The 22,191-nt window shown below is 34.4% G+C and overlaps 2 protein-coding genes across 8 annotated transcripts in view; one reads left to right on the forward strand and one right to left on the reverse strand.

The window, feature by feature from the left end:
• The window catches only part of LOC131804950 (gustatory and pheromone receptor 39a), a 39,102-nt gene extending 36,834 nt beyond the window's left edge, over nucleotides 1-2,268 (forward strand). The window contains exons 3-4 of the mRNA XM_059128189.1: nucleotides 1,966-2,055; nucleotides 2,129-2,268. Of these exons, the coding sequence (XP_058984172.1) occupies nucleotides 1,966-2,055; nucleotides 2,129-2,209 (171 nt within the window). The 3' untranslated portion in view covers nucleotides 2,210-2,268. The remainder of the gene's footprint in view (nucleotides 1-1,965; nucleotides 2,056-2,128) is intronic.
• Nucleotides 1-22,191, reverse strand: part of LOC101899114 (protein WBSCR14 homolog) — a 79,597-nt gene that overhangs the window by 48,395 nt on the left and 9,011 nt on the right. For all 7 annotated transcript variants that reach the window (XM_059128187.1, XM_020035254.2, XM_059128184.1 and 4 more), the window contains exons 3-5: nucleotides 19,169-19,275; nucleotides 11,765-11,838; nucleotides 2,315-2,431 (exon numbers count right to left, since the gene is read on the reverse strand). In XM_059128187.1, coding sequence (XP_058984170.1) covers nucleotides 2,315-2,431; nucleotides 11,765-11,838; nucleotides 19,169-19,275 — 298 coding nt within the window. The remainder of the gene's footprint in view (nucleotides 1-2,314; nucleotides 2,432-11,764; nucleotides 11,839-19,168; nucleotides 19,276-22,191) is intronic.

The raw sequence follows: 22,191 nt of genomic DNA on the forward strand, positions 1-22,191 counted from the left end.
TGTGAAAATTCGTCAAAACGTTCTTGAGTTATAAGCATAGTAACTAATAAACAAATTGAAAAAAATCTTCAACTTGTTCGCTGGTTTTTTACAGCCAATATTTAAAGGTTCTTACGAAGTTTGGTCCTTACTATTATTTTGAAATTTGATTTCATTGAAAAAATGTTCTCAGTTTTTTCCCTATTTAAGAGTTTTTGCAGTGCAATATGCTCTTTTTTGACTTTTTAGCAATTTTGGTTTTACCACGTTAAATTATTTTGACATCATCTATTCAGTTCCGCCACTCCATAATTTTCGTCGCTTTCTACTACCCAAAAAGACTACACATCATATTAGAACTCAAAAAAAAAAAAAAAAAAAAAACACTACAAATGTACATTCCAAAATAGTAAGTCAAAATGGAAAAAAATCATGCAAAATAAAACATTACTATTGTACACCTCAAAAGACAAAATGAAAATTTTAAAATTTCACATTTTAACGCGATTTTTTTTGGATTTTATCCTTTTCTGCCAAGAGACAATTCCGAATTTGTGTAAATCGTTAAAATCAGATCAGCGGTTCTTGAGTTACAAGCGTAGTAACTAACACAACTTCCTTATATATAGACAGATTAGAAGTATGCGCGGTCAGTTCCCTGGCGCCCAAATAAATTCCTAAGTTTGGAGGGAAAGTCAACAGTATCTCGCATAATAATTCTCAAACCGATATCTTCACTATTTTGGCAAATATAAAGATTTTAGATAAATCATAATAGTGGGCGTTAAAGGAGGCGTGGTCAGTATTTGGGGTATGACCAGCCGTTTTCAACTGATTCCGTTACCAACAAACAACAATTGATTTATATATATATATAGATTTTGCAACCGAATTTGAAATAATTTCAAATTATTGTTTTTTTTTATTCAAAACAATACACACACATACACAAAATGTTTATATGTTTTGACAGAATAAGAGCACCAAAAGAAAAAATATTGTATTTAGGTGGTAGCTTTGTTCTATCTTCTGTAATTTTGTCATGGATATAACTTTCGCTTGCTAAATATATGCTATTGAAATTTCCTTTTAATTCGGGAATTTTTTTGGGATCGGAGAACGAATAAATCTTTAATCTTTAAAAACGTATAGCACAAATAAATATTTTTCTCTCACGAGTAATCGCGGTATAGCGTCAGATGTATTACTCCACCATCGATAAAAAATAGAAACCTCACGTATGGTGAAAGAAATAGCCAATTCACCACCCTTATTGTAAACATAACAGGAATATTTTCCTATTTTTCTAATTTATATTTTGATATATTTGAAACTGGTTGGTAAGCAACACCTGTTGCCAAAAAGTACTTAATAAGCCTCTTAGCCTTGGGTAGCGTGATATTTTTTTGGGCCCGGGTATTCTCGTTGTTGTCACAAGAGAGACTATCAATGTTAACAGCCCCGCTAAAATTTCTACGACAAACAAGTATTATTCCTCGTGAGATTTCCAGTAAGAAATTCAATACGACATTCTTCGAATTATTGCTAGTTGAACTATTTGCCTTTTCTCTCAATCCACAACAAATGTTCTCCAAATCTTTGTCTAAATTCTTTTTGTGGTATTTTTTATTCCCTAAAACGAGAAGGGCTTCACAGCGATAGAAAAAAACGTGTCTAATTCCCCTCCCATTTCGTCGTTTACAGGCCAAGAAGACTGCAAATATTCTATCGAAAACATAAGAACAGGAGTGTTAATAAAATTGTAAGTTATATTTAAATTTAAAATTTACAGACCTATTTCTATAGAAATAATAGTCTTCTATGAGAATAAATATTTTTTTAGTTGAAGATTTTTTAAAAGAGTATATTTAAAATTTGAAAATCAAAACTTTTTATTTTCATCGGCATCTAGTTAAGGAGATACAAACTTCTATTCCTATTTCAAATAGAATGTAATTATTAATTAGAAATTCTCTCCAATTGCAGATCGATAAATTCCTATTGAAGAATCTTCGCCACAAACCGATCTTGACAGCTTATGGATTCTTTTCGTTGGACAAGAGTACGCTCTTTAAGGTTTGTCCACAGACAAAATACTTTTGCATTTGCCAAAATACATTTACTTAATCCAAAAATTGTTCTTTTACAGCTATTCACAACGGTTTTTACATACATGGTTGTGTTGGTACAGTTCAAAGAATTGGAAAGCAGTACCAAGACTCTCCATTAAAAGGGCAGTTAATTGAAACGGTTACCAGTCAGTGTCAATACAAATGTAGTTTGTTTAAGTTATCTTTTGTTGTTTTTGTTGTTACATAGATCTTTAAGTACTTACAACATCGTACATGAGGCATCCCGTCACCTTTGATTTATAATTTCTTCTCCATTTTCTGTACTCAGCTTTGATGACAGCCAATTGGCGTTTCCAATACTTTCCCTCAAGTACGACACTCTGTAAAAAAGTGGAAAAAATACATGTATATTATTAAGAAGTGTTTGATTTGTTACTGCGTAATGTTGGTGGTAAAATTAGGTCTTAGCTATTTCGTAGGCACATGCTAAAGGGTAGCACAAGACAAACTGTGTTATTTTCGATACACCGACTTTGTCTACTCAATCATGTGCCAAGTGTTTGATAGACAATGGCACCCAACAACAACCTTCATTTTGATATCTATCACTGTTAAAGTTCGATCGTGGCATGCTCGAGTCGACCATTTATTTGCATGGCGTTCTCAAAAAAGAAAACAAACCGGGACGAACATTGAATACCCTCAACCATTTGGAACGAATTTGGCAATTCTCAAAACAATAAAATCCGTTAAAAATCTTAAAAATATCGAATGTAGCTGTTATATTAGGGTCTATACGACGACGGACGGACATCGCTAAATCGACATAGAATTTTATGCTGATCAAGAATATATATACTTGGTGGGGTCTAAAATGTATATTTCAAGGATTTACAAACGGAATGACAAACTTAATTTATCCTCCATACTATGGTGGAAGTTATAAAAACAGTATATCGACGATGATAGCGCACCATGTCATCGACATAATTGTGTGTCATTTGTGTACGTGGCCAACATACCAAAAATACAATACAGCTTGAGAATCTATATAAAGATAGAGATAAAAAAACTGCAACAAAGTCAAACACCGTAATTTTTACATTTTTTTTTTAATTTTGTTGAATGGATGAAAAAAAATGTCGGAAATAGCATCAAATTATAGAAAAAGTTTAGATTTGTTGGAATTGGTCAACTTTGGCATGAATTATGGCCTTCAAACGGCCAATGAAACTGCCACACGCTGCCCGAATTATGCTCTGCGGTATTTTGGCCCATTCCCCGCGAAGAGCTTGCTTGAGGTGATCGGCACATTGGTATTTTTAGTGCCAACCTTGCATTCCAAAATACTCCAAACACAATAGTCCAACGGATTGGTATCCGGAATTTTTAGTGGCCATTGTGCGCTGGAAATGAAGCGAGGAACCTCATTTTGTAACCATTCTTAGGTGGCGCGTCCTAAGTGCGATGGTGCTGAGTCCTGTTGGAATGTGCAAGCGGGTTTCGATCAAGTCGCTTCTTTACTTTCGAACCATTTCTGCTGATGTTGCCGTTTTCTTCCGTCCACTTCCTTGACGTCGGGCTACGCTACAATTATGACGGTAACGAGCGATGGATGAATGGTACGAGACACAAAAGATTTATTCACATTTAAATGCTGGAGTGATCTAACGATAGCTACTTGTGGTTTTCCAGCCAAATATAAAGAAATCACACTATCACGCTTGAATCACGATCACGAATAACTTTTTTTCTGGAAAATTCTCACCAAAATGATTTCGTACGCTTGTAAACAATATAATGAGCTGTCACTGGAATAATAATTAACAGCTGTCGGACGAGTGGCTTAGAAATGACAGCAGTATGAAGTTGGTTGCAGTTTTTTCATCTCACCCTGTATTCTCAGCCTTGCGTAATGATTGTTCAAACTGTTGGAAGAGGTTGGAAGGGAAGAGGCGGGGCCTATATTGCCCATTACGTATCTGAACAAAATCTTATATAAATATTATAACATGCCAGATTTGGCCTATATCGACCACTTTCTTTATATTTTATGAGACATTTAATAATTTTTGTAAAATATTGAAATACGCTTGAGGGACCATTTTTAAATTTTAAAGAATTTTAAAGAAAATCGAACATTTATTTCCAATTTTATGGAAATAATCACGCCAGGTCTTGTGTTGATAAAAATATTTGAATGTGTGAAGTTAAAATAGAATTCGCTCTTATGAACGTTTTGATATTCAGAATTTTGACCCCTTTGTGTGGGAGGTACCAGAAAAAGTTGTCCGATGATAGATATCATCTTCACAACAGATGTTAGGCAAAATATTGGAATGTGTAAAGTTTAGAATGAATCGGATGTTTATTTCGCCTTTTATAAGGCATATAATTATTCAAAATTTTCGGATGTGTGAATTTTAAAATGAATCGAATGCTTAATTCGTATTTTACTAGACTTATAATTATTCAAAATGTTGACCCTTTGTGTGGGAGGTACTTGATGGAGTGGGTCGATATTGACCTATTTCGCTGGATGATCCTTTCTTGTTTTATGCGGAAAAATATTTTCTGTGAAAATGTTCACCTTTTTTGGGTAGGTACCAGATGGATGGATCTATATTGCCCATCTCCGAACTCGATCTAAGTTTGACAATGATATTACGATGTACCAAGTTTGGATCAAATCGGATACTCCCTTCTAGAGTTATCGGACACCCCTAGACTGACTACAAAGGTCCTGAAACGGATTTGGTCCAAAGGGACCTGGAGTCTAAAACGGTTATTTTGATGAGACACGTTTTGGCCATATCAAATGTCTGAGGGTATAAAAATACGAAAACGCAAATGCAATCTATTAAAGCAAAGTACCATTCAGAAGATAGAAAACTTAATTCTTCCATTAAAAATTTTTTCAAATTTCAGAAAAAAATATTTGTTGAAAAATACCGCTTAAATGAAAACCGTTATATGGGGTCTATACGAAGACGTGGACTTGCATAAGTAAATTTTTGTCATATGTTGTAGTATAGATTCCGAACTTGAAATACGATATTTGTAACAATTCCAGTGCATTATGTCACTAATATCATCAAAACACCGAATATCCGGAGGTCGGGCTGTACGAAGACGTGGACATGCAAACGTAATTTGAGGCTACAGAACCCATTAAGATCTCCAAATACGAAATTTGAAACAATAACATCACTAAAATTATTAAAATACCAATTATTGAGAGGTACCGACATAGAATTTTCTGCTACCAAGTTTGCGATCTACTGCAAGTTTCAAATACCAAATTCGAAACAATTTCGTGGAAAATGTGGCTAAAATCATTAAAATACGCAATATCAAGAAGTACCCATATACACAATGTTTTAAGACAATTCCATTGAAAATTGTGTCAAAAATCATCAAAATACCGAATATCGGGAGGAACCGTTATATAGGGGATATATGATTTCGGAGACCTATATAGACAATTCTCTTCCAGGGGGTAATGTACTCAAAAGGAACTCCTTTTGTGGATTTTAAGACAATTCCATTGAAAAAATTGGCTGAAATCATCAAAATACCGATTATAGAGAGTACCGTTATAAGGGGGATAAACTATCGTGGACCGATATTTTAACAAACAAACGCACACACACGCAGTCTGGCAATTTTGTAACCATGAAGAATAGAAACACGAATGGAATGACAACGTTAATATACTCTTCATGAGTTGAGATTGGAAAATTAGGTCAATATACCTTCAAATCAAAGGGGTAAGACTTGTCAAAAAGACAACCTCGAAATCCTATCAAAAATGGCCTAAAGCGAACTAACAATAAATTATTCTTATCAATTTATATCGGCAAACAACATAAATATGAAAATGCGAGGAGTTGTTCGAAGCACATGCGATCCGTTAAACAACAATTGATGTTCACAAGTTCAAACTTTCTCGGTGTTCATTTTCCACGAATTGCTGACGGTATAATAGGGTAAGTGTGCCTAGGTTCGGCATGTCCCAGTAGTCGGCACTTTTTATTTTTAAGCCCATATAAATGAAACTATTATAACTAAATGTATTTTGTTTACTTCAAATATATTGTCAGCTATCTTTGTGTACAATTTCGCTAAGAAAAGATGATTTATTCTAATAAAAATTTTTGTCTGTGAAGGTCCTCAACAATCCATATTCTTAAGAAAAGTACAATAAAGACGTCGAATCAGTTTAACTAAACAAAAATATTATATTTTAATGAAATAATTTATTATTATTCTTACAAAAAATTGGTATGCCGGTATGGAACATGCCATACCGACAATTAGCAAGTGGTGCCGACTACTGGCAAAAAAGCATTTTTTTTAATAAAACTACAAATTTATGAAATTTAATAAAAAGTTATTAAAACTTTATTTATTATTGCAAAAACTATACAAAATTTCGAATCTGAATAAATTAACTTTGTAATAATTGAAAAGTTCACTCAGAATGGTGAGCGATTAAAAACGTGAAAATTCTAAAAGTGCCGACTACTGGTACACTTACCCTAGAAGGTTGTTTTGAAGATTTAAAGATAGTTACGACTGGAAAAATTTACTCAATCAACCAATTATTTGGTAAAGATTTGGTGCATTTTTGCTTTAGAATTTTGATTTTCAAGAGTCTCACTTTTCGAAATTGCAGGTGCGGCAATAACATTTCATGTGTTGAAAGCATTATCGTTCAAAAAATTATAGTCCCATCGATGAATTTACCATGTCTTAAATTTTATAGGGGAGTTTATCACACACACTTGTTCCGGACATCCACAACAGAGTTGGTCTAATTTGGGTTCTAGCCTGATGGATTTTATTCACGAAGACAGACTCGTCATGACTCAGTTTTGGAATCTATTATTATTTACCACAATGTAATTTAGATCGTTTTCAAAGACCTAGCATCTGGTACTTGGGAATGCTGGAAAAGGGGTTCAAAGTTTTCGTCGATCGTATCTCCACTTAAGGTCTACATAAAATGAGATTTTTCAAAGAGCTATAATATATGTTAAGCAAAACTAAAGAAGATAATCTGAAAATATAAAATTAAGACTGCCAATTTTGACAATCTTTTGGAATCTTTTCATAGGGCTAGAGTGTGGCTCATAGAAATAACGAAATTATACTTCTACCAAACATAGACCGAGTTGGAGATAGATCGGATCGCATCAGATCGATCAATTCCTTTTGAAATCGTCCAGTTGTAATTTGATTAAAAAACATGGAATTTTAATATTCTTACTATACTAAAATATGTATAGTATCATACAATCGGCCGCCGTCTTTCCTAAAAATATCCAAATTTGTTTAAAATTGAAATAAATCACCCAATTACTCCCAATCTCACTCATCCCAATTTTTTATTATGTATCTATTGCAGATATCGAAAACCAATCTTTCTGAAACCTGAACCACTCAAACTTTTTATAAAATCAAACATATCACATAAATCGAACAGAATCTACGAGTTCTTTAAATCTATTAGGTTGTTTAGTTTAGGTGCAAGTACATACAGGGTTGCCCATATTCGACGGACCCATCTGGCAACGCCATAACTTTTGACAGAGATGTCACATCGCATAATGACATATCGCGTTTGAAGCGTCAGTCCAAGCAGATTTTTATTATGAACCAATACACGCCACGCGAAATAGTTGAAATTTACATTCAACAGCAGAAGTCAATTGTGAAAACTCAACGTGCTTTTAAAACATTAAAAAACGTGCGCCTTCTAAGAACACCATTAAGCGATGACCAATTTTGTCATGCCAATTATTCGTCGAAATCGTATGAGGCAGTTCTGGTTTCAACAAGACCACCTCACATAAGTCGCATAACAATCGATTTTCTGAAGAATTTGTTTCCGGGCCGTTTGATGTCGAAAAGTGGTGATTTGGACTGGCCACCGCGTTCTTCTTGTGGGGATATTTGATGTCAAAGGTTTACGTTAACAAGCCAAGGGCCGTAGAAGAGCTCAATGACAACATTCGTGAAGAAATAGCCGCTATTCGGGCCGAAATGTTGGCAAAAACGATGGAAAATGCAGCAAAAAGGGCACAATACATCATCAACGCCAGAGGCGGCCATTTGAGAGATATCATATTCAAAAATTGATGCAAACAAATCTACTTGGAACAAATTAAGTGATTAACATTGCCAACCGCCAAATTTTTATTTTTTCTTTGATTTAAAAAAAAAACATGGGTCCGTCGAATATGGGCAACCCGTACAGTATAAGCCCACATGTCCTGGTAACTACCCACAAAGGGTCAATATTTTTAAAAGTCACAGATTTCGTAAACTGCGAATTGAACTCCCGATTTTGCGCAATATTTCTACTGTAATTAGGTCAAGTGTCAGAATGTGATGTGTAAGTTTAATTATTTTAGTACATCCCTCAAAATCGCCAAAAATTTCGAAAAATGGTATATCCTATATGAAATGACGATTCACTCCCACAAAGGGACAACATTTTGAGACATTGTATTTGCCAAATTTTTATTGGCAAAACTATTGTTTGCCAAAAAAAAAAAAAAAACATCAATGCCGGAAACGTTTTTGTATTACTTTTACATACAGGTATGTGATGGAAATCATTTGGACTATTTTTGGCATAAATCGATTTACTATATTTCTTTTGACAAAACCCATTGCCCATAAATATATGTCTATTATCAAAGACCATTGACATTTAATCATTTTTGATTGCACAAATACATCCATTTCCATTACATACCTAATACTGATAGCCGAATATTTCATATATGTATATTGTGTAGGTCCCAAATAATCAATTAAACAAACAAAATCACACATTAATATAACTTTGCTAAGGCACTTGACTTCTAGGTCAAACATATGTAATTTCTTTTTTATATACCCTCCGATTTGTTGAAAGTTATATGAGCTTTGCATGAGACATGTCGCCGGAAAAGATCATTCTCAAATAATTTCGCCTCCAAAATATCAATCAAACATCTTTCACTTTTTTTAAATTTTATTCACTACGTTCGGCGCCGAACTTTCTTTTCCGAAGCTAATCACGAAAACTGCCTCAGATAGCCAAAAAAAATTTTTTTTCAAAAGTCGCTATACTATTTCTAATCATCACGTGAATTGAGTTTGTTTTATCATCTGTGAGTCGGCAAAGCCAAACGCGACGACTGCGACAACAGAAACATAAACGTGAAACAGCAGATTCGAAATCGCTAACATTTTCGGTGGTTCCAATCTGCAAAATAAAGATAATCTTGTCTGTTGCGGAATCACGCAGTAAAAGAATGGCTAGCTGTCCGTCTTTGTGTCTGTCTGTCAGTCGGAGAATACACAAACAAATTTAATGGGAAAGAGACGGCAAGTTCGTATGTTCTCAATCACATTTTTTTTATTTTGTAGAGAATTTGACACATAAAAGGAGTAGGCATAGCAATTTCGCCACACATATGCCCATAAAGTTTTTTTTTTTAAGATTTGAAAAATTTAGATAAGGCAACTGAGAGTTAATCGAGAAAATCTGTGTAAGTCTGCCTTGTTACGCTCCATGAGATCAGAGCACGGATAAAGTTAAACATTTTGCATGATTGTGCTGAAAATGCGACTGAAACGTTACTAACTGAAATTAGAAATCTTTATTGAGTAGCTACACCAAAATAAACATTAATTAACATTATTTTAAGTTAGAAAAATAAAAAAAAAAATACATTTTTTTTGAACGAAAGCCAAAAATGTCAGAAATAGCATCAAATTTTAGAATAAGATTAGATTTGTTCCAATTGGTCACCTTTGGCCAATGAAAACGTCACACGCTGCCCGAATACTGCTGTGCGGTATTTTGGTCCATTCCCAGCGAAGCGCTTGCTTGAGATGATCGACATTTTGGCATTTTTTAGTACCAACCTTGCTTTGTAAAATACTCCAGACACAATAGTCCAACGGATTGGTATCCGGAGATTTTGGTGGCCATTATGTGCTCGAAATGAAGCGAGAAACCTCATTTTGTAACCATTCTTGGGTGGCGCGTGCTGAGTCCTTTTGGAATGTCCAAGGCCTGCGGCCAAAATTTTTGGCCCACACCATCATGAGTTCTGGTGGTCAACCGAAGGTGCAAATTTTCAGCTGACTTCTTTGGCAAGTAAACACGATCATTTTCTTTGTTTACAAACTGCTGGATAACGAATGTTTTCTCATCAAATTCGTCAGTTCACCACTTTCGGCCAAGTGAAGCAAATCTTTAGATCTTTTGAGTCTATTTTCTTTCTGTTGCGGTGTAAGTTCTTGTAATTTTTGGAATTTCAATGGCTTTACCCCGAGCTCATTTTTCAATATTTGCCGAATGGAATATTGCGATATGTTCAGCTCAGGAGCCATTTCGGCCACTGCGACGCGGGTTTCGATCAAGTCGCTTCATTAATTTTCGAACCATTTCTGCTGATGTTGCTGTTTTTTTCCGTCCACTTCCTTGACGTCGGGCTACGCTACCAGTATCACGGTAACGAGCGATGGATGGATGGTACGCGACACAAAAAATTTATTCACATTTAAATGCTGGAGTGCTCTAACGGTAACCACTTGTGGTTTTCAGCCACATATATAAAAAAATCACCCTATCACGCTTGAATTCCATCACGAATAACTTTTTTTTGGAAATTTCTCACCAAAATTTTTTTGTACACAATATGAGCTGTCACGCGAATAATTTTAACAGCTGTCGAACGAATGGCTTAGAAATGACAGCAGCCTGAAGTTGGTTGCAGTTTTTTCATCTCGACCTGTATATTCCCTTACATAAAATCGACGTATTGTTGTATTATACCCTTATCCCTTGGGTGGGGATATTTAATTCTGCATTATGTGATCACAATCAACCTAAAATTCGAATTTAATTTAGCTTTGTACGTCGCACCCTTAAGGGTAGAGCTTTGTAATTTTGCACAAGCAAGCAACCATCCTTGCTGCTCCAATTTCCAACGGTACGTCGACATTTTGACATTTTTCATTTCCAAACAAATCAGATGCAATTTGATTTTTCGGGTTCTAGGTAGGTAGATTAAATACTCAATATAGGTATGACCCCAATACAACAGAACATCCAAGTTTTTTAGTCTTGGGATACAAAAATTCAGCCTGGCCAAAGTTAACATAATTTTTTCTTGTTAATATTGTTAATATTCGTAGTTCGGGTGTTATATTTAATGGGATAGATAATTGAAGAAATAGTAGTAAGTGAGTGTGTGAAAGTGTCTCTCTGGGTTTCCTTTTCACTGCTAATTTCGTGGAATCCAGTCGATTTACATGTGATTTATGATTCTTTGAAATATTTCCCATTTTGTATGGGAAGAACCAGAAAGAGTTGATCATGTTCTCATAAATTTGAAAAAAAAAACCTGCCGACACATTTCACATTTTACTACGGTTCTGATTACTCAAAATTTTTACCCCTAATACTTTAAAAAATTTGAACGGCTGTATTGGACGTAGCAGAGAGTTTGAATTGATAGATCCCAAAAACATACCAATACCAGTATTGATAAACATATTTAGATGTGCGAAGTTAGAAGAAATTCTGTAAATCATTTCTCAGTCCAAGACAGTTATAATTACTGACAATATTGACCCTTTGTGGGGAAGGTAACAGAAGGAGTGCACTGAATGTTAGAGAAATATTAAAGGTATGGAATACTTACTTGGGGGTTACTGTGAATATCGACGTCCAAAGGCGAGGCAAATTGGCAGACCGGGGTTTTGCGTTTAAGAATAACTGAAATTGTAAAAAAGGAGAATAAATTTAATAAATTGAATTGAAGGCTTGCAAACTATTAAGAAAAGTAAATACTCGTTCAATATTTCTTTGACAAGATTGTGTCGAGTGGTTTTTTTTTCATCGTCGTCTAAATCTGGTACAATGCTTTTCATGCTTCGAACTAAGCGTGGCATACATAAGATCGGCCAGTAAGCCCATCTGACAACTAAGTTTGTTGTCAAAAAATAATTGGGATTTGAAATTCAAAGAGACTCAAATTTGATACATGGTAATATATGCAGCAGGTAAAGAGTGGACAGTATTCGAAAACTCTTGTAGACACGTTTCGTAGATATCTACTTTTCAAATTTTCCAGATCCCAAATTTTCGTTATACCCGATTTTTAACCAACTTTGCAAATCCTAATATTTGCGTCAGTGCTGGGCCAGGTGCGAAAATGAACAATATCGGTCCACTCCATCTAGTACTTCCCTCACAAATGGTCAAAAATTTGAATAATTACAACTCTTATAAAATGTGATGCAATAGTCCGATTGTCTTCAAATTTCACACATCCCAATATTAATATTAACCCAAGGTCTGGTGTGAAGATGGAGTATATCGGTCCACTCCTTCTGGTACCTTCCTAACAAAGGCTCAAAATTTTGAATGTCCATTAAGCTCATAAAAAGCAAAATCAACATCCTACTCCATTCCAGACATGGTACATCTGTATTTCCATCAACGCAATATCTGTTATAAAGATGGTAGAGATCGGAAAATTTATTTTGCTACCTGTTCCACATAGAGTTCAAGATTTTGAAAAACAGAAAGCGAAATAGGCATCCATCTCTCTTTAAATTTCACACATACAGACATTTTTGCTTACACAAGATCTTTTGTGAAAATGCTATATATCTGCAAACCCCTTCTGTTACCTCACCCACAAAGGGACACAATTTTCAATGCTTTTATCTGTCATAAATTGCGAAACAACTCAGAGATTCTTTACAACTTGCTATATCTGAATATATGTCCCATAAATTGGATATATATGTTTGATTTTCTTGCATATTAGGTCCGATACGAAATGGACAATATTGACCCATTCTTTCAAAGCCCACTCCATAGAGAGTAAAGAGTTTGAAAATTCATAACAGAAGCCAAAATATTTTTAAATAATCGAACATTGGCTGAGAGTATACATCTGTCAGCAAAACCGACCGATACTTTTTTACTTGTTAACTGTTGGAAATAATCACTTTACACCCAAATAAAGTAATAAAATGGTTGAACAGCGTAAAATGTTTGAGTCAAGATTTGTTAAAAGTAACAGAATAGACCTACAAATACCAATCTAACCAATCATTCTAGTAACATACTTTGCAGGAACTCGCCATACTTTGAATTATATATATATATATATATATATATATATATATATATATATATATATATATATATATATATATATATATATATATATACATACTTATAAACATATGATGGCCGATGAAAAATTCATATATACATACTACATACATACATACTTATGTACATGCACGTATGCGATGATAATACGTGGTTTCATACTTTTTTGGGAATTTGACCGTTATTAAAATTTCAATTCTGATAATGTTATCACTCATTGTTAATTTTCTTTTTCGGTGGTCAAAAGCATACAAAATTGAAATCACAAACCGCTCTACAATGTCCGCAAGGTGAGCAGATAATTCGGGAAACGCGATCGCCAACGGCGCCGGCAAACATGCACACGACCGTACAATCTTTCTACGTTTTTTTTTTTTTCGTTTTGTCTTCCCTACCCGCTTTTAGTTCTTCTTTTGTTTTTATTTTGAATTTCTAAACAAACGCCAATGGTTTACGAAAAACAATTCGACTAGGTTGGCGAACACACTGACGAATGAGCACAGCAGCGTTTCGAATAAGTATACGCCTCGACGCCTAGGCAATTGGAAAATGTAACAAAACTAACTGACATCGCATAGCCTGCCAGCGTTTAAGTAATTTTAAAAATTACCTTGGGCTAACAAAAAAAAAACATTCTCCAAATCGACGCCCTTTATCAGCCACGCTTACTTCGGCTGCCCTTTTCGACAAAAGTGGCCCCAAGCAGACAGGCGTGATTCCCACATTCAACACTCCTAACATTATCTGCAATATGCTATCTGAGGCTCTTGCCAACTAACAGTTATACGACGCGGCGTATTTCCCAACTGGCTGGCTCTGGCTGCACCACCTTAGACGTGATAAACTGTTACCGGGCAGTTGTGTGTTCACGGAAATTTCTACTGATATTCGTCGAGCAAATTCATGGCCGATCGTTTAACCTACCTTTGGGTATTATTAAGTGGCATAGACGTCACGACAGTAGTGAATCAACTTCTACTGGCTGACTGGCTTCTTATTGGATGTTTTTTTATATATTTTGTGTCAATATCAAATTCATCAGACAGTTGTTTGAATCGAACGAGGAAAACTGCTTTAATTATTAAATTAGTCGGAAATCACGGCGAATGTTAAATGATGGTATTAATTATATATTATTATTTATATATTATTAATTATAGATTATTAATCTTCAGTTTTAAAACATAATTTTCCTTTTTGACAATAAGAATATGCGTGTTATTAAAACCAATTAAGAAATATCAGCCAACATATATGTAGTATATATCCTCATTCTACGAGCATTTATACACATATGTTTAAATTAACCATAAGAAGAGTTCTTTGTCTGGACGTTTACAAAAAAAATATTCCAAGGGAATATTTTTCCCTTAGAATAGGTCCGTGGCGTCCGGACCCATAATAAAACCCTTTTTCACTGCGAAAAATATTGAGATATCCGCCACTAAATTGACGGCCCCACTTTTCACCACATTGACTGCGGAGTGAGGCTATCTTGGAATGTGCAGATCGATGGAGTTGTAATTTCGACCACCAACTACCCCAAGGTCTTAGGGGTCACATTCGATAGCCTTTTCAAGTCGTCCGCGCATACCACAGCTATCTGCGATAAGATTAGAAGTAGGAAAAGGTTCTCAAGTCTCTGGCCGGCAGCACTTGGGGAGCTGAAGAGGAAACCTTGTTGATCTCTTACAACGCGATAGGCCGGTCTGTGGTAAACTATGCGGCTCCGGACCACACCGAAGGTTAGTGCTACATAGTGAAAAATATTCAGTCCTACCAGAATGCGGCTATATATATGAGGATACGAAGGTCTTACGGTGCGACGGCATAATAAAATGCTGTCAATGCAATACCTGCTTGAGTGTTACCGACAGAGCCATGCGAAACACTATCTGGTGGATAGGCAACCTCCGCCCAGGCACGTAAGGAAAGACCTTTATGATATAGAGAGAGGGGTACAAAGGTATATGAGAGAGCCTCTAGATCAACAGGCCTATCAAGCGGGACTGAATTGAGAAGAGTCAGATCAAACACAGCAGTATAAGCTGCTACAACAACAACAGAGGGACCGATGTACATGGCTAGACATATATAGGGCATATAGATGAACCTAAGCCAGTCCCAATCAAAAAAGAAGTTTCAAGGCTATGTGTGATATTTATTTGCTAAATATATTTTTATCGAGTCAAAAATTGCAATTTTATAATATATAATAACATATATAATATGGAACCTATTATTTAAATGATTTCGACTAAACTTGACAGACTTTCTTCTAAACTACATAAATTTCGTGATGAGAATATTTATTCCTCAGACATCATGTATCTAATGCACAATAATTACTAAATCAGAGAAAATTCAAATCGGAGGGTTAGTCCTTCGATAAAAACTTCTTCGTGTCATTTTTTCCACTTTCGGAAGAAGATTTTTCCACCATGGTTCAACAAAAAACGACTCAAAGAGAATGAATACAGGGTTTAGAAGGCAATGGGGCCAACACCACTTTTACTGGACATCATTACAGGTCACTGCTGTGTACGGGGCATGATGTCCATGATAACCTTTATAAACAAAAGTATCGAGCCTCAATATTCGAAACAGTTCCATTACATACTAGAAATGTCAGTGAAATCGATCTTCAAAATGCCATAAAGTGAGCGTATAGCACCCAAACTATGAGCCTAGAACATTGTTTGCTATAGGGGGCCTTATGCAAAGGTCGAATTGGAAGAACAAAATCCTGGAAAAATGTGGTAAAAGAATCAAAATATGGAATATCGGAAGGTACCGACTTTAGGAAAGGTAACAGAAGGTAAAAATCATTTACATCGTTAAATAACGAATTGGTGACAATAACGTTTAAAAATGTGGCTTAAATCGTCAAAATACCGATACTTTCGAGAACGTGGACGATAAACGTAGCTTATTTTCAATATCAACCGTTCCATTATCAATCTATTATATCAAATTTGAAATTTCCATTTCAAAAAATATATGGGCTGCATCATGATCTCAGATGAACTGGCCGCCTTAGAATTTTATGCTGATCACTAATATATATAGTTTATGGGGTCTCCGATGAATATTTAGAGGTGTTACACACGGAATGACAAATTTGAAGGGTGTAAAACCACAAATACGTCCGGTAGGACAAAACTTTTTAAATATATCGGAACCAAATTACCAATTTAAGATAATTTAGTTAAAAATGTTGTGAAAATGTCAAATACAGTCGAGCTTCTCTTTAACGAATTTTCATATAGTGAATTATTCATTCTGGAAGACTTTGGCTATGAACAATTATATTCATCATAAAATAATACAGGTAGCCGCATCAACACAGTTTATGTTCTACGAACTGTCGAAACATTTTTGGAATTAATATTTTGTAGTGAAAAAGTATTCAAAATTTTCAATTTATTTTTGCAGAAATTGTTTAATTTTTATTTTGAAGTATCAATTTTCACAAATAATGATGCATCTACCACTGTTCTTCTAACATGACTCCATTTGAGATTGAGACAATGGTTCAAAATAGTCGTTAACTAAGTGACATAAAACCTACATGTTTCATCTGGTCGGTTTATCAGTACACCGCGCTTTAGAGTCCAGAATTGGCCACGTTCTGCTTTTTTCTTTGGGGCTTTTTGAAGACAATGTTTCAAATAAACCGACGACGACACAAGCCTTAAATGAGGAAATTGGAAGCTGCATTAATGAAATACCGCAGCATTTATGCTCATTAAATGATCGCGTGTTTGGCAGCAAAGCCGCGGCGGCCATCTGCACGATATCTTCTTCCATATATAACCTCATTCTGCCTACTTTGCGATATAATAAAGTTACACGATTTTTTTAATATCTGTGTTTTATTGCAAATCTAGAAATTGCGTTCTATGTTATATGTATCCTAAACGGTGTGGAGGGTTATTAAATATACTCCGCAAGATTTTACTCTTTTTAACTGTGCAACATCTTTGAATCTCGATTCGAACCGAAATTACGTTTCGTTATGAAATTCGTCTCCAATTCCTAAAGTCCTTATAATTTCATATCCCTCTCAATAAACAAATAAAAATATCTTCGTAACTTTCATAAAATAACTAAAAAAAATTATTCGGGAAGATAGCACAGTATATGATTTGTTTTATTTTGCTTTTAAGATTGTTTGCTCAAAAGCGTGCAATGAATTTCGTCAAACTGAAAAGAAAACAAAGGCGAATTAAAAAACTCAAAGTAAAGATAACTATCTCAACGTTTGTGCCTTGAAAAGCGTTTAATTGAAGAATAAAAAAATGTTATCAAATATAAAAATATTAACAACAATAAAAAGGTAGAATAAAATAAACGAAACAAACGTATGGTCAATAAAGATAGGCGCCTCACTACAATAGGAGTGTAGATTTTAAGAATAGCAATACTCATTTCTCGGTATTGTCAATTTTGCCATCTAAGCGGAAAGAACAAATCAATATTGTACCGAATCGTCGGAATGCGTTTAGAAGTACGTACGTATGTTCTAAAAAATGTAATCACAAATATTCATTCTGCAATATTTTCGATTGCAAATATACTAAAAATAAATAGCTAAAAGTTCAAAGTTGAAATAGTCCACACACAATAGGGATCTTCGAAAGGTGTTTTCAATGCGAATGTATTTTTCTTCTGTCCATTTTAGATATTCCCCAATTTTATACCGAGTTAGATGTAAATTGGATTTTATGGCCTGCATCTCTAAGGCAATCGAAATACTTCATGCTTCCAATTCGAAAGTAATACAATTTGGATTGGTTTTCACTGTGGTTTTTTTCATTTAATTCAACGGTGGCTCGAATCGACTACTCAAAAGAAAACGGGCACATTTTTCATACAAATGGGTAAAAAATTGTACTCGAATTCGAATGTCAAATTCAGAAACTTGCTTTTGAATTGTCGAATGTTACAAAAATCACGAAATGATCGCATCGTAATATGTGTCCAAAGAATTGAAATATGAATTGTTGGTGCACATTTTACGTAATTCCAACACTATTTTCATTGAAGAAAGCTCAAATAAAATAAAGCTCTCACCAAGACTTTTACGTTGCGTTCAAAAATAGGCACCTTTTCTCTATAAACAAACGTTTTGTACGTTACGCAAGGGCCGTAACTCCATTCAAATCAACCAAAGTTCAAAAACTTTTGGAAATTATTGTTATTAACTTGACATATACCGAGAACTTTTAAAACAAAATTTTAGGTTATTCCTTTGAAAATTGTACCCGAAACCTTTTAAATGCTGTCGGCAGGTAGCTTTGTGTGGGCACTAGCCTAAAACGTGAAATTTTATCGAAAAAGTTTGGTTGAGAATATTTCTTATTCGCTAATAATTATTCGATTGAAAAATATTGCTACAACTTGTTCAAGCTAAATGAATATTTTAACGTAAATTTAATCGTCGTTTTTCAAAAGTCTACCCCAACGCTTCGTTTGGATGTCAAAGATTAACCCAAAATCATTTCTTAAAGAAACTACATAACGGGAGGGCAAACAAACAGGTTTGTCATAATGAAAAGTAAGTGTGCCAACCCCAAGTCCTGTCAGAATTCTCAAAAAAAAAGGTAAACGATAAGAGTATGGATTATTATCATCCAAATAAAATATGTTATTTGATAGATGGTCCACCCATAATTAACGATGTTGCACCTTATATAAATGAATTTTACTTTTTAGTGTTTTGAAAAATGAAACCTTGGATTGGTTCAGCGCAAGATATCCTCAGAAGCATCCAATTGTATACCAAGCTGACCTCAAACTTTCTCTTCCATTTTGATAACAATGGATTTTTTTACGACGTATATACCTATTACATTCTATGTCCAAATTGAGTAAATGTATTTAGTAAAAATAACAAATACTAAAATATACTTACACTGCATGTGCCAACACCTCCAAATGACATTGTTCAGGCGAATTTTGTCTTTCCAACGCAAACGAACTCCCTTAAAATGATTCCACTTTGGTGAGGTCAATTTTTGACTAAAAGAATACAAAGAAAAGCATAATTTTATTATATAAACACTAAATCACAGAAATTAAAATATTAAAAGAAAACAAGTTTCAAAAAATTAAGTTAAAAATAATTACAATTATCGGGAAGTACCCTTACATGAGAGCTATATAACAACTCATTTCAATCTGAAGAAGGGTAGACATCGAAATTCAAAAATGTAAACATAATAATTAACTTTCAATAAATTATTTAAATTTCAAAAATATACATTTTTGTAATTTGGATTGTTAAATTGAAAATGCAGAAGAATAGTTCTTAAAATATTTAATTTTAATGCTTTCACATCATTCCCTTTAATGTATAGTTTTTAGCTGTTGGTCCTAATCTTTCAACACTTCAAGCAATCGCTAGAAAATCGTGGAAAAGGCAACATCCCTTTTATTTTACATTTGCAATTTTAGGAAAAATATATTATCTAACGTGGTGTCGCTGTTCCTTAACCGCAAAAAATGTTTCCGAACTATCGTCTTTGTCGTTTTGTTAAGTACAACGGCGATTATTTCTATTATTAGGCAAAAAATATGTTTACATTGCTCTGCAGTGAAATTTTTATTTATTCTAAACGGAATATCACCAATTTCAATAGGGTTCGTCCTGCGATGAAAACTTTTTCGTGTTATTTTGTTCCACTTCCGGAAGAAGATTTTTCCACCATGGTTCAACAAAAAACGACTCAAAGAGACTGAATTCAGGGTTTAGAAGGCAATGAGGCCAACACATTTCAACAATCGTACAACTTCTCCACTATCCTCAACGAAAATGAACCCAACACTTTTATTGGACATCATTACAGGTCACTTCTGTGTACGGGTCATGATGTCCAAATGGAGTTTTGATGATCACCTTTTTAACAAAAGATTTGAGTTTCAATATTCGAAAGAGTTCTATTTTATACCACAAATATCAGTGAAATCGATCTTCAAAATGCCATAAAGTGGGCGTAAGCCTAGAACATTGTTTGCTATAGGGGGCTTTAAGCAAAAGCCGAATTGGAAAAACGAAATCCTGGAAAAATGTGGTAAAAGAATCAAAATATGGAATATCGGGAGGTACCGGCTTTAGGAAAGTAGTAATCATATATAGAGAATATTCTACCATAGAAGGTAAAAACCATTTCCATCGTTAAATAACGAATTGTTAACAATATCGTTTAAAAATGTGGCTTAAATCGTCAAAATACCGATACTTTCGAGAACGTGGACGATAAACGTTATAGCTTATTTTCAATATCAATCATTCTATCATCAGTCTATTATGTCAAATTTAAGATCTCTACTTCAAAAAATCAACGAAAACGAAAATTTAAAATTTTATGCTGATCACTAATATATATAGTTTATGGGGTCTCCGATGAATATTTAGAGTGCAGTGAAATTTTATATCAAACAAGTAAGCAAAGGCTACAGTCGAGCGGGGCCGACCGTTGAATACCCTACAACACTATAATAAACCATACAGTTTATATAGGCGAGATACTCGAAAGAATTCCACAAGATATTGTGACAAATAATAAAAGAAACGTTCTCTAATTTCCGAAAAATAGCAACTTAAACGAATTTGCTCATTTCCAATTTATTCGTAGATGTTGCACTTAAATGATCTTCCTAGATCTGGAACCAATATTTCCCAAAGACCTATAATCTCTCAGAAGTGGCAAAAGATTAACATTTATTATTGGTTTTTGACTGAAACGCATCTATATGAGATACATATATTTTACTATATTCTTCAACGAAATCAGCGTTAACGAAATAGTCAGAAGTGCGTCTTTCCTGTATTTGTGAATTCTCCAAAAAGTCGCTGGAATGGACATTTTCGTATTTAGTCTACAAAAGTTGGTAAACTATTTCACACATTGAATATTTGTGGATGGCCATCCGAAACTGCTTGGCTTTTGCAATGTGCGGTAACCCCCATTTAAATGTGCGTGAGGATCGGGCGATAATTACGACCTGCTGACAATTGACAGTTTTTTGGTCCATTTCAACCCCTAAATATATAACGATCATCTCCAAAAAGAGTAGGCATCTATTCTGACCCTCATCCTACCCCCATGCAAAATTTCGTAGGGATCGGGCCTTAAATGCGATCTGTATATAATATCCTGATATCCTAACTACTTAGTTTTTTTAGCTGTAGAAATATTACCAAATGTTTAATTCAAAATGAAAATATGCCAAAAATATGACAAAATTGAAAAAATATGAGAAAATTTTACAAAATCAATATTTTCATCTTTAGGGAGATATTTTTATGCGATTTTTTAGACGTTTTTTCTTTCCTGCCAAGGGGCCATTCTGAATTAATGAGAACTGTCGAAATCAGTTCAGCCGTTCTCGACATATAAGAGATCTTTCAAGCATATCTTCTTTGATAAACATAAATATCTCACATATTTTTCTATATATCCGATTTGTTGGATGTTAACATCAATGTAAAGATCAGAAGTAACCTTGTCATGGCTTTGTGATTTCGCCGGTAATTAAAATATTCGCGGTTTAATGAAAAAATTTTGAATTTTTTTCATCACAAAAGATATGGTCTATTTTACCCGCTAAATATTATCCGATGACCACACAAATTGGTAGGCTTCTTCCCCGCCCTAAACTCTAGCTACATGCGAAATTCCGCGTCGATTGGTCTATAATTGCGACCTGTATAGCTACTGCAAAATCCGACATTTTTTCAGTATTTGGTCCATTTCGACCCCTAAATATTATGCGATCATCTCCAAAAGAAATAGGCTTCTATTCTTACCTTAACCCCACCTACATTCTAAATTTCGTGAAGATCGGGCCATAATTGCGACCTGTAGAGTGATTACAAATTAACATGGACAGACGGACAGACGGACAGACGGACGGACGGACATACATAGCTAG

The sequence above is a fragment of the Musca domestica genome, unplaced genomic scaffold (genome assembly GCF_030504385.1).
Source record: "Musca domestica strain aabys unplaced genomic scaffold, Musca_domestica.polishedcontigs.V.1.1 5, whole genome shotgun sequence".
Classification (NCBI taxonomy): Eukaryota; Metazoa; Arthropoda; class Insecta; order Diptera; family Muscidae; genus Musca; species Musca domestica.